This window comes from Hemibagrus wyckioides, linkage group LG24 (assembly GCF_019097595.1).
Source record: "Hemibagrus wyckioides isolate EC202008001 linkage group LG24, SWU_Hwy_1.0, whole genome shotgun sequence".
NCBI classification, from domain to species: Eukaryota; Metazoa; Chordata; class Actinopteri; order Siluriformes; family Bagridae; genus Hemibagrus; species Hemibagrus wyckioides.
In genome coordinates this window covers 20,114,956-20,129,179 of record NC_080733.1, presented here as the reverse complement: position 1 = coordinate 20,129,179, position 14,224 = coordinate 20,114,956, and the positions used below count along the sequence as shown (strand labels likewise).

General features: G+C 37.7%; 2 protein-coding genes across 2 annotated transcripts in view; one reads left to right on the top strand and one right to left on the bottom strand.

The window, feature by feature from the left end:
* Positions 1-536: 536 nt before the first annotated feature.
* Positions 537-11,144, bottom strand: psmd3 (proteasome 26S subunit, non-ATPase 3). Its single transcript, XM_058378004.1, has 12 exons — positions 10,842-11,144; positions 10,034-10,224; positions 9,720-9,857; positions 9,503-9,639; positions 9,217-9,407; positions 8,849-8,952; positions 3,006-3,120; positions 2,710-2,829; positions 2,215-2,318; positions 1,969-2,124; positions 1,835-1,885; positions 537-1,744 (listed from the first exon to the last, which is right to left on the bottom strand). Exons 1-12 carry the CDS (start codon positions 10,999-11,001, stop codon positions 1,667-1,669), a joined length of 1,545 nt encoding a protein of 514 aa, XP_058233987.1. The 5' UTR covers positions 11,002-11,144; the 3' UTR covers positions 537-1,666.
* Positions 11,145-12,250: 1,106 nt separating this feature from the next.
* Positions 12,251-14,224, top strand: part of mllt11 (MLLT11 transcription factor 7 cofactor) — a 2,672-nt gene continuing 698 nt past the window's right edge. Inside the window, exon 1 of the mRNA XM_058377967.1 lies at positions 12,251-12,401. The gene's annotated coding sequence lies outside the window, so the exon portion shown is untranslated. The remainder of the gene's footprint in view (positions 12,402-14,224) is intronic.

Here is a 14,224-nt window from a genome sequence, read left to right as displayed (position 1 = left end):
ACTTAATATCTGTACAGTATTTTATATTTGCTCTCTATAGCTTATGAATTTTCTACTCCTTTTTGTTTATTACTCATTATGACATCATAACACCTCCGGGGTTTACGGTTCTCTGTAATTCAATGCTGAAGTGTTACCCAATATTCCTTATAGTTTACTCTAACCTTTATTACATCATCAACCTGAGGCGAACTCTCACTAATACACTCCTGTTGTTCAGTGTACATTAGCTAACTAATAAAGTTATTAAACTTCTATTATTACGATTAAGTTATTGTTATTGACATTACTAGTTATTAAAGTTGTATTAGGAGGTGTAGTAGATTACAGTAACCTCACTGTCCACTCTATAACATCACTCACTAATCTATTAACTTTCTCACACTGTCAGCATAAACTAATAATAAACTCCATTGTTTCTAGTTCCAGCGGTCATGTGATCAAGAGGTCACTTCTTTAAAGCTCTAAATAATAATCCAGTGATTCAAGCGATGCTCACGTGACCGTCATACTTTAACAGAAAGACAGCAAGACGCTTTTCATTAAAAAAAAGCAACTTTATTTCTGCACTGAATGATCATGTCTGTGTCGCTTCATCATCATCATCCTGCCTCATCATCCTCATGATGAAGCTTTACTTGGTTACACTGTTCAGACTGTCAGGGAGTTGAAACGTCTCACTTTCCCTCGTGACGAACCCACAGACAGGGATTTATTAGAGATTACACAGAATGAATGATGAACTTCATCAGCCTCATCTTGACCATAAAAGGACTGGACTTTTACCCCATGAGGTCAGGATATGATGAATATTTACATCCTGTACTTTATTAATAACTCTTCACAAGTTCAGAGTAAATATTAGAAGTGGAAGTAGAGATGAGTAATGAACTCTACAGTTCTATAGTTAAGATCTTCGTTAACTGTCGACTGACCAGGTCGGAGATTTCATAACGATAGTGTAGAAGACTTTTTTTTTTCATCATGAAATAATCCTGAACAAATCAAGTCTTGAAGTTTGACCAGAATAACTCATTATACCAATCATTCATTAATAAAGATCTGATTATTTCATGATGAAGTGAATGACCAGGATGTTTCACTGACCGTCATCATGCAGGGCTTCGCTCAGGACATTGGATTAAAGATGTAAGGTCTTCCAGCAGGAATTACCAGTTCATCTACATAATCTCTAATAAATATCTGATTTAGTTTCCCAGCAGTGAACACTGCATTCTGTTCAGAGTTCGTGCTGAACAAATGTCCGATTTAATCATCCTAAATATTGTGGACATCAGAATTTTTTATTAAATCCAGACAGAAAAGCAGTACGCTACAGACCAAACGCTTCATACACAACAAACAGAGTGGAAATGTGGATTTTTAAAATAGAAAACAAAACAAAAGAAGGACGAGGAGGAGAAGGAGAAGAATGGGGGGGGGAGAAAAAGGTGAAGGAGAAGAAGAAGGAGGAGAAGAAGGTGAAGGAGAAGAAGAAGGAGGAGAAGATGGTGAAGGAGAAGAAGAAGGAGGAGAAGATGGTGAAGGAGAAGAAGAAGGAGGAGAAGATGGTGAAGGAGAAGAAGAAGGAGGAGAAGATGGTGAAGGAGAAGAAGAAGGAGGAGAAGATGGTGAAGGAGAAGAAGAAATCAGGTTTCAGTTTGATTTATGGGAAACTGTCATCATCATCCTCAGCCATTTCTTTAGCAAACTCCAGATCCTGCTGCTCCCGCTCCCTGCGTTCCTGTGAACACACACACACACAGGTTTATATCAGTGTGCTGGTTTCCATAGTAACCGCTCATGTACAGAAGGTGTGATGTCATCCCCGTACCTCTGCAGACTCCAGGTCCTTGTTGTAGGCCTTGGGTGGGAATCTCATGGCCTGGGAGAAAGTAAACACACCCTGAGTGGAGTGGAGTGGACAGTGCTCTAATCTACACCTGGGTCACACGGTCACTCTCCTACCTTAACAGACATGTTGTGGATGTCCAGACAGAAGGAGATTCGCTGGTGGAAGGCGAGCTGAGGCTCCCGGGTGCCGTAAATGTCCATCGTCTCCTTGGACTGGACGTAACCCTTCTCATGGTTTATACTCGCCTCGATCACACCGTCACGGATCGCCTGCACACACACACACTCACTCAAATATAACACCTTTATCCAAGATGGGCATTACTCACATGCTCTTCATGCTTGGTGTGTGTGTAAGACCTTTGCCACAATGAACTCTGCATCCTCAGGACTGTCCAGCTGCAGTTTCTGAGCGATGTCAGCCAGAGAGATCCGCGAATACGACAAGCTGATCATCCTCACGCCTGCACACACACACACACACACACACACACCACATTATTTCAGTCCTCACTCTAATTATCATGTTTTTTATTATCTGTATTTTCTCTGGAGAGCTGTTTTTAAACCGTTACTGTTTTTTCCAGTGTGTGTTATTTCTAGCTGCTGCTCCATCTCTGTGCTGTATCTCTACATCCTTCTTTATATTAAAGTGATGATAAAGTCTGTTAGAAGTTACACTTTAGAGGTGTGATGATCACACACACAGATAATAAAGGTTAAAGCACAAGTCTGTGTGCTCTCTGTCTGTCAGTCTCACGCACACACACTTACACTCACTCTCTCACACACACAATCTCGCTCTCTCTCTCACACACACACACACCTCTCTCTCTGTCTCACACACTCACCCACCTGTCTTAATCACATTGTGTCTCAGGCGGATGATGAGTGTGTATGTTCCATCAGTCTGAAACTTCTCTCCAAACTGATCCAGAACCTGATTAAACTTTGCCAGGTTCCCGGTCCTCACCGCTGTAAGACACACACACTTTTACATTACAAAATCTGCACTTCATTATGTAATATGTATAGAATTATGTAAGAACTGAAAACAACAGAGAGAGAAAGAGTGAGAGTGAGTAAGAGAGAGTGAGAAAGAAAGAAAGAAAGAAAGAAAGAAAGAAAGAAAGAAAGAAAGAAAGAGTTACCCTGAGTGAGGAGGAAGTAGGGCATGAGGGAGCGTTTGAGAGAAGGTTGGCGGAACTGCAGTCTGTCAGGAATCTCTCCAAGCAACAACTCCACCACTATCAACAACTTATGGACCTGAGAGAGAGAGACAGAGAGAGAGACAAATAAATACAGAATACAGTCTAAGTGCCCCTGACCATCAAACCCGTGTGTGTGTGTGTGTGTGTGTGTGTGTAGAACATCAAGATTCCAGATTTATTCTCCTCTCTTCACTGTTCTAATCAGCTCCACTCTTCTGGAAGGTTCTCCACTAGATGTTGAAGTGTGTATGTGGGGATTAGTGATCATTCAGCTACAAGAGCATTAGTGAGATCAGACTCTGGTGTTGGTGAGAAGGTCTGGGGGTCAGTCAGTGGTCAGTGGGGTTGAGTCAGAGTCAGGGCTCTGTGCAGGACACTCCAGTTCTTCACTCCAACCTTCACCTCCACACCATGGAGCAGCTCTGTGCACAGGGACATGGTCATGATGGAGCAGGGACTGGACACTGAGGTCCAGAGAATCAGTGAAGCTCCACACACTCTCTCACACACACACACACACACACACACACACACCCCTTCTGTACTACTGTGTGAAGGAAGAGTTTGTGGAGGAAAAAAAAGCACTAATGGGTGTGATGGACAGGGGGCAGATAGTTTTGGTTAGAGTGTGTAGTGGTGTATTGGTGAGTCTCTACTATAGTGATGACGATGGTGATGATGGTGGTGATGATAATGATGGTGGTGGTGATGATGATGATGATGGTGATAATGATGGTGATGATGATGGTGATGATGATGGTGATGATGGTGATGATGATGGTAATGATGATGATGATAATGATGATAATGATAATGATGATAATGATGGTGGTGGTGATGATGATGATGATGGTGATAATGATGGTGATGATAATGATGGTGATGATGGTGGTGGTGATGGTGATAATGATGGTGATAATGATGGTGGTGGTGATAATGATAGTGATGATGATGATAATGATGATGATGATAATGATGATGATAATGATGGTGGTGATAATGATAATGATGGTGATGATGGTGATAATGATGATGATGATGATGATAATGATGGTGATAATGATGATGATGATGATGATGATGATGATAATGATGGTGGTGATAATGATGGTGATAATGATGGTGATAATGATGGTGATGATAATGATGGTGATGATAATGATGATGATAATGATGGTGATAATGATGATAATGATGGTGATGATGATGGTGGTGGTGATGATGATAATGATGTTGATGATGATGATAATGATGATGGTGGTGATGATAATGATAGTGATGATGATGGTGATGATAATGATAGTGATGATGGTGATGATAATGATAGTGATGATGGTGATGATAATGATAGTGATGATGGTGATGATAATGATAGTGATGATGGTGATGATAATGATAGTGATGATGGTGATGATAATGATAGTGATGATGGTGATGATAATGATAGTGATGGTGATGATAATGATAGTGATGATGATGATGGTGATGATAATGATAGTGATGATGATGGTGATGATAATGATAGTGATGATGATGGTGGCGATGATAATAATGATGGTGATGATAATGATGGTGATGATGATGGTGATAATGATGATGATAATGATGGTGGTGATGATGATAGTGATGATGGTGATAATGATAGTGATGATGATGGTGGCGATGATAATGATGGTGATGATGATGGTGATGATAATGATAGTGATGGTGATGATAATGATAGTGATGATGATGGTGGCGATGATAATAATGATGGTGATGATAATGATGGTGATGATGGTGATAATGATGGTGGTGATGATGATAGTGATGATGGTGATGATAATGATAGTGATGATGGTGGCGATGATAATGATGGTGATGATGATGGTGATGGTGGTGGTGATGATAATGATAGTGATAATGATGATGATAATGATGGTGATGATAATGATGGTGATAATGATGGTGATGATAATGATGGTGATAATGATGGTGATGATAATGATGGTGATAATGATGATGATAATGATGGTGATGATAATGATGATGATGATGATAATGATGGTGATGATGATAGTGATGATGATAGTGATGATGGTGGTGATGATAATGATAGTGATGATGATGGTGGCGATGATAATAATGATGATGATGATAATGATAGTGATGATGATAGTGATGATGATGATAATGATAGTGATGATGATAGTGGTGATGATAGTGATGATAATGATAGTGATGATGATAATGATGGTGATGATAATGATGGTGGTGATAATGATAATGATGGTGATGATGGTGATAATGTTGGTGATGATAATGATGATGATAATGATAGTGATGATGATGATAATGATAGTGATAATGATAGTGATGATGATGGTGATGATAATGATAGTGATGATGATGGTGATGATAATGATAGTGATGATGATGATGATAATAATGATAGTGATGATAATGATAGTGGTGATGATAATGATAGTGATGATAACGATAGTGATAATGGTGAGGATAATAATGATAGTGATGATGATAGTGATAGTGGTGATGATAATGATGATGATGATGATGATAATGATGGTGATGATAATGATGGCGATGATAATGATAGTGATGATAACGATAGTGATAATGGTGAGGATAATAATGATAGTGATGATGATGATGGTGATGGTGATGATAGTGATGATAATGATAGTGATGATGATGGTGATGGTGATGATGGCGATGATAATAATGATAGTGATGATGATGAGTGATGATGGCGATGATAATAATGATAGTGATGATGATGATGATGATAATGATAGTGATGATAGTGATGATAACGATAGCGATGATGGTGATAATAATGATAGTGATGATGGTGATAATGATAGTGATGATAACGATAGTGATGATGATGGTGATGATGATAACGATAGTGATGATGGTGATGATAATAATGATAGTGATGATGGTGATAATGATGATGATAATGATAGTGATGATGATGGTGATAATGATAGTGATGATGATGATAATGATAATGATAGTGATGATAACGATAGCGATGATGATGGTGATAATAATGATAGTGATGATGGTGATAATGATAGTGATGATAACGATAGTGATGATGATGGTGATGATGATAATGATAGTGATGATGATGGTGATAATGATGGTGATAGTGATGATAATGATAGTGATGATGGTGATGATAGTGATGATAATGATAGTGATGATAATGATAGTGATGATGGTGATGATAGTGATGATAATGATAGTGATGATGATGATAATGATAGTGATGATGATGGTGATAGTGATGATAATGATAGTGATGATGATGGTGATAATGATAGTGATGATAACGATAGTGATGATGATGGTGATAGTGATGATAACGATAGTGATGATGATGGTGATGATGATAGTGATGATAACGATAGTGATGATGATGGTGATGATGATAGTGATGATAACGATAGTGATGATGATAGTGATGATGATGGTGATGGTGATAATGATGGTGATGATAGTGATAATGATAGTGATGATGATGGTGAGGATAATGATAGTGATGATGATGATGATGATAATGATAGTGATGATGGTGATAGTGATGATGATAGTGATGATGATAGTGATGATAATGACAGTGATGATAACGATGGTGATAATGATAGTGATGATAATGATGATGGTGATAATGATAACGATAGTGATGATGATGGTGATGATAACGATAGTGATGATGATGGTGATAATGATAGTGATGATAACGATAGTGATGATGATGGTGATGATAATGATAGTGATGATAATGATAGTGATGATGATGATGATAGTGATGATGGTGATGATAATGATGGTGATAATAATGATAGTGATGATGGTGATGATGATAGTGATGATAACGATAGTGATGATGGTGATGATGATAGTGATGATAACGATAGTGATGATGATGATGATAGTGATGATAATGATAGTGATGATGGTGATAATGATAGTGATGATGGTGATGATAATGATAGTGATGATAACGATAGTGATGATGGTGATGATAATGATAGTGATGATAATGATAGTGATGATGATGATGATAGTGATGATTTGATGATAATGATGGTGATAATAATGATAGTGATGATGGTGATAATAATGATAGTGATGATGATAGTGATGATGGTGATGATAGTGATGATAACGATAGTGATGATGATGATGATAGTGATGATGGTGATGATGATAGTGATGATAACGATAGTGATGATGGTGATGATGATAGTGATGATAACGATAGTGATGATGATGATGATAGTGATGATAATGATAGTGATGATGGTGATAATGATAGTGATGATGGTGATGATAATGATAGTGATGATAACGATAGTGATGATGGTGATGATAATGATAGTGATGATAATGATAGTGATGATGATGATGATAGTGATGATTTGATGATAATGATGGTGATAATAATGATAGTGATGATGGTGATAATAATGATAGTGATGATGATAGTGATGATGGTGATGATAGTGATGATAACGATAGTGATGATGATGATGATAGTGATGATGGTGATGATAATGATAGTGATGATGGTGATAATGATAGTGATGATGGTGATAATGATAGTGATGATAACGATAGTGATGATGATGGTGATGATGATGATAGTGATGATAATGATAGTGATGATGATGATAGTGATGATGGTGATAGTGATGATGGTGATGATAATGATGGTGATAATGATAGTGATGATGGTGATAATAATGATAGTGATGATGATAGTGATGATGGTGATGATGATAGTGATGATAACGATAGTGATGATGATGATGATAGTGATGATGGTGATGATAATGATAGTGATGATGGTGATGATAATGATAGTGATGATGATGGTGATGATAATGATAGTGATGATGATGGTGATGATAATAATGATAGTGATGATGATGGTGATGATAATAATGATAGTGATGATGGTGATGATAATGATAGTGATGATGATGGTGATGATAATGATAGTGATGATGATGATGGTGATAATGATAGTGATGATAACGATAGTGATGATGGTGATAATGATAGTGATGATGGTGATGATAATAATGATAGTGATGATGATAATAATGATAGTGATGATGATAGTGATGATGGTGATGATGATAGTGATGATAACGATAGTGATAATGATAGTGATGATGATGATGATAATGATAGTGATGATGATGATGATAGTGATGATAACGATAGTGATGATGATGGTGATGATAATAATGATAGTGATGATGATGATGATAATGATAGTGATGATGATAGTGATGATGATGATAGTGATGATAACGATAGTGATAATGATAGTGATGATGATGATGATAATGATAGTGATGATGATGATGATAGTGATGATAACGATAGTGATGATGATGGTGATGATAATAATGATAGTGATGATGGTGATGATAATGATAGTGATGATGATAGTGATGATGGTGATGATAATGATAGTGATGATGAGGGTGATGATAATGATAATGATAGTGATGATGATAGTGATGATGGTGATGATAATGATGATAGTGATGATGGTGATGATAATAATGATAGTGATGATGGTGATGATAATAATGATAGTGATGATGGTGATGATAATAATGATAGTGATGATGGTGATGATAATAATGATAGTGATGATGGTGATGATAATAATGATAGTGATGATGGTGATGATGATGGTGATGATAATGATGATGGTGGTGGTAATGATGAAGAGGATGTTAAGAGACACTCACGGTCTGTTTGAAGCCGACAGCGGTGTGCTGTGGAGCTTTACGCAGTGCGTTAGTCAGAGTTCTCCTGGCTTCCGAGTACTCCAGCTGGATGGCCTTGATCCGTCCTGAAACACACACAAAGACACACAAACACACACACACACTTAACACTGCTCTGTCGTTTCTGTACAAACACATTAACACAACTAGCATTAACACTTCACACAGGAAGTGATTACTGGTGTAGTAGAGAGACAGGAAGTGAGTAGCGATGTAGTAGAGAGACAGGAAGTGATTACTGGTGTAGTAGAGAGACAGGAAGTGAGTAGCGGTGTAGTAGAGAGACGGGAAGTTATTAGTGGTGGTGTAGAGAGATAGGAAGTTATTACCGGTGTAGTAGAGGTAGCGAGCCCACTCGTTGTTGTTAGCAAGTTCAGGGAAGACTGATTTGGAGACGAGTTTCTCGGCCTGGTCGTACAGGTTGTAGTGCAGGTAGTTCCTCAGCAGCAGGTTGAGCAGCGTGGCCTGACCGTCCGAGTCGTGACGTAACGTAGCTGTCCTCAAGCGTGTGTGCAGGAAGCTAATACAATAATCACATCACCGAGTGTTGGAACCAACACAGAAAAATGTGTGTGTATTAGTGCTACCTGCACACAGAGTGTGTGTGTGTGTTACCTGCGCACTGTGTCCAGCTGGTTGAGGAACTCGTACACTCTACAGTGATAATAATAACACTTTGCTGCCACCAGGTCCAAAGCCCTGCGGTTCTGAGAGCTGATCTTCTGCAGCAGCTCATCTGATACCTTCTGAGCCTGAAACACACAACAGGTCAAGTTAATATTACGAAAATTCTGCAGATACACAACACACCCACACACACACAACCTTGTACCTCAGTGTAGCGCTTGTTGTTGATGAGGTAGACGAGCAGCAGCAGTTGGAGATACGCCTCTACTTCAGGGATGAGAGGAGCAGCTGCTGCTTTACCAGTACGAGGCCTGAACTGGACATCTCCCTCTGTGTCCATCGGCTGGAGACAGAGACTCAAATTAACACACACACACACCCACACAACCATGTCCAACCCTCCCCACAGACTGACATGGGTGTGTTTACAATCAACAGTACTAACTTTACTAAACATTTAAAGACACTGTATCAGTTTTATGACGGAGTTTACAGTGTGTGTGTGTGTGTGTGTTTCACCTCCTCGAGGAAGCCGAGCAGGAACTCCTTCCCTGCAGCGTTGGACGTGTAGAAGCCTGAGATGGCCTTGTGGAGGACGTTGGGGTTGAGTCGGCGGCTGGTGGAGGGCAGAGCACGCAGGGCTCTCAGGACGAAGCGTGGCTCCTTACCCGACACCGCCTTCTCAATCTGCTTCACGTGCTCCTTAATATCTACAGAGAGCAAAAACACGCCAATAACACACACACACAGAACACGTGCGAGAATGTGTTTACACAAATCAAGCTAAATCTAACCCCCAGACTTAACCCAGGACTTCAGGAAACCTAGAGTCAAATCCTAATCGTTTGTGTCCAGCGTGGATTTATTTTAGTACACGACAAAGTTACAGTTGTTTAAATGCAGCACTAAAGATGGCAGTTATCGCTGTGGCCACGTGACATGCAGTATCGCAGGCTTAGAGATCGTGATGTTTATATCGAACCGTCCGGCTCTGAGAGGTGTTTATTATGACGTGACGTCAACAAGATGGCGCCTGCTTTCAGTCAGACTGCTTACCGAAACAAGACAACCGGAAAAACTCAGTAAAGAAAAAAACAAACACGATAATAAATAAATAAAATAAATAAATAAAGTTAGGTGAATGTTTTCAGTGCTAACAGGAACAGTTCCGATAAACATTCAAGCTAGCTAGGCTAAGCTAACCCCCAAGCTAAGCTAATGTATTGTTTATTTTATGAAACTCGCTGGGATAATAAAGTTCTTTTCTCTCTAATCCGGATTCTGATAGTGTGTTTAAGTAAGTGTGATTAATAAGTGTGATTAAAACCTTCCAGCGTGATGGAGTCCTGCTCTTTAGCCGGTTTAGCCGCAGCAGCGCTCTCCTCCTCCGGCATCTCCACATCCTGAGCCTCGGGGCCCGGGCTCTCCTTCGCCTTCTCCGCCTTGCTTTCCTTCGCCTTCTCGCGTCTTTTAGTTGTTTCTTTCATAATGACTCTAAAGCGTTAAACACCGCGAACAGAAATGTAAAGATTTAACACCGAGACTCTAAATCAGCTGGAACAGCAGGGCCGCGCGCGCCGCTACACACACAATGACTGGCAAGTATTTGACGGGCGCAAAGGATTGTGGGAGTCAGACATTCACAAGCGATCCGGAGTGAATCGAACAGGCAAGATGAATCGATCCTCGACGTCTTTGTGATTCCTTTTTATTACAAATATTATTACTATGTCTTATAAAAAACACATTAACAAATCAAAACAGCATTAACCAAAAACAGAACAATACCATTTTTAAAAAAGAAACAAAAAAGAAACTCACCATCTCCTAAGTTTAATTTATTTTACTCATTAATACCAGAAATATTGTTCTGGATTTCATTTCTTAACGTTGTGAAAGATTTCCGCGACTCACATTCAGACAAGCCATACTTAAAGACAATTATGAAATTGCTTATATAAATAATCACAAAACATTTCACAGTCGGACTCAGGAACCTGGAGGACAGAAATCTTGGCTCTAATCTGCCATCTAGTGGCCATCACTCGCATTACCGCTGCATCTGGACACTAAACTGTGCCAGAAATGTTATTTCTATAACGCTTTTAAAAATGGACAATGTCACAATGCAGCTTTAGAGAAATATATAAATTCAGGGTGTCAATTATAAATGTATGTGGCAACACACAGTGCATCAAAGATTTCCCATATTATTTATTATAGCTAATTCATATTCTTACAACAAAACAGAAGGTATAAATGTACAGAAGATTCGAATCATTCTGCCGCATTGATCTAAATGACTCGAATCACTAAATATGATTCCGTACATTAATATCTGAATAGTCCCCGGATGTGAGAGCAGCTTCTGATTGGTCTACAGTCCCGCGGTGCTCGTGTGGAAATGTAGTTTAGCGTAAATATGACTACAACTCTTAGTATCGTCATTTAAATCAATTATTTTGCAGGTTTTAATAAAGACGTATCTTTACACAGGGACTGATACAGAAAGTAATCTGAATATGATGTAATAATACGTAATAACAATGTGTGTAAACTCATTTATTGATAATCAGTGCACCTGTCACTGTGGCTAACACATTAGCATGGCGCCTCAGAGAACGGCAGGCAGGCGGGCACGCGCGTCGCCATGGCTACTCCAGAGCCTGCGTACTAGCGTACTAAACAGTATGGGAAGGCCACACGCCCCCTCGCGGCCATGACGGTGACGTAGGGTACTCACGTGCTGTGTAGTGCGCTAGTATGCGGTGATATAAAGGGGGCTGTGTGACAGGGTGTGGACTGAATCCGGCTGGAGACAGGAGCAGCGCGACTTTTAATATTATCACCGACTGCAGATTTAAAAGGCTCCAGCTCGCCAGAAAAGGTAAATAAACCTAATATTCATCATATATCATCTGTCACTCGAGCCTGTACAACGATTCTGTTCCTGTAGAGATGAGTAGAGTGAGGAAACGTCGTATAAATATCACTGAACTGCTTTATCTCTCTGAGATGCAGCTCTGAACCCTGATTTATTCTCATTTTCAAGCTGTTCAGATGATTAGAATGAGTATTTTTAGTTGAGTATAAATATGTGTCAGAAATGTGGCTCTGGTTATATTTAGTGCAGCGCAGTCACAAGGCTAAATCTTTAAATATCTACAGCTTACATCCTCACAAATACACACACACACACACACACACACACACTTCACAATAAACAGAGCTGTGAAATAATAAGAAAGTGAAGAAAAAATAATAACGTTAGTATAATAATAAAGGTATTATAATAAACGCAAACCGTAGGGTTGCCAGATTACTAGATACTACAGTATTCTACTACAGATCAGTATTACAGATACTACTATAATAATAATAATAATAATAATAATAATAATAATAATAATAATAATAATAGTAATAATAATAGTAATAATAATAATTAATAGTCACTCGTGAAGTCGTTTATATATTTTGAACGTATATGTTCAGATAAGAAAAGTACAAACCTGTATCTATATAATATTTAAATAAGAATAAAAAATCTTGAAAATGGAAAATTTTAATATTTCAATTCAAAACGAATCATTACCACATAACTGCAATTAAATTAAAGAATTCCAGATATTAACAGAATTATATATTAAATTTATTTTAAAATAATCTTTCAGTTGTTGGGGAATAAAACCATAGTGGGTGTTTGGAGCGCAATCTGGCAACCCAGAGCTCCATTACACAGCAAAATCCTTGACTTAAATTTAAAAAATATATATTAAGTTTGTGTGAAATTCATCATTTTATGTGTCCTCAGCGTCACACACTCTTATAGACAGACTCAGACTCGTTCTTTAAATATTTTAAGAAAAAAAAAATTATAAGGCTGTAAAGGAGAGTTAGTGTAACCTGCTGTAACTCTCAACAAGGTTAGTCTTTACTGACCTCAACACTAACTAAAGAAATACATAAATAAATAAGTAAGTATGTAAATTTATAAATAAGTTAATTAATTAATGTTCTGGTAAAAACTACATTTACTCTAAAAAATAAATCAACATTACACAGTTTAATACAAACATTACAAATTCTGGACATTAAGGATGTAATATTTGTCTTATATATATATAAAATATTAAGTAATATTTCTACAGAATTCAAATGAAGGTATGAAAATAATTGTTGTGTAAAAGGATGAATTTGATGTTCCTCATGTCCTAAATGAATCAGTTGACCCTGTAAACACTGCAGTCACTGTTTTAAGTGAACTTTACCTGTCTTATTTTTAACAGAAACTCTTTATGGTGATGTGCACAGGGTTGCCAGATTGAATTATTTATTTACATTAACCAATTTTAAATTTTTTTTTTTATAGATGTTGATGTTTGTAATCCTCCTTATTGTTATTATTATTATTATAACATATTGCAAAATATTAATATTTAATATTAAATAAATAAATAATAATATCATAGTAAATGCAGAATTGTGTATATATATTATTTGAAAGTAAATAATAATATTTGAATATTTAGTTATTTCCATGTGGGATTTTTTTTGGATTTTGAGGTTATTTATTCAGCTGCTTTTTCCCACAAACACCGTCCTTTTCTTCCTCTGTGTTGATAAGTCTGATATCAGTCAGCTAGGAGCCTGGAGATGATATTAAAGCTTTATTTAGTTTTTTAGCGCATGTTATTTTATATTTGCGTT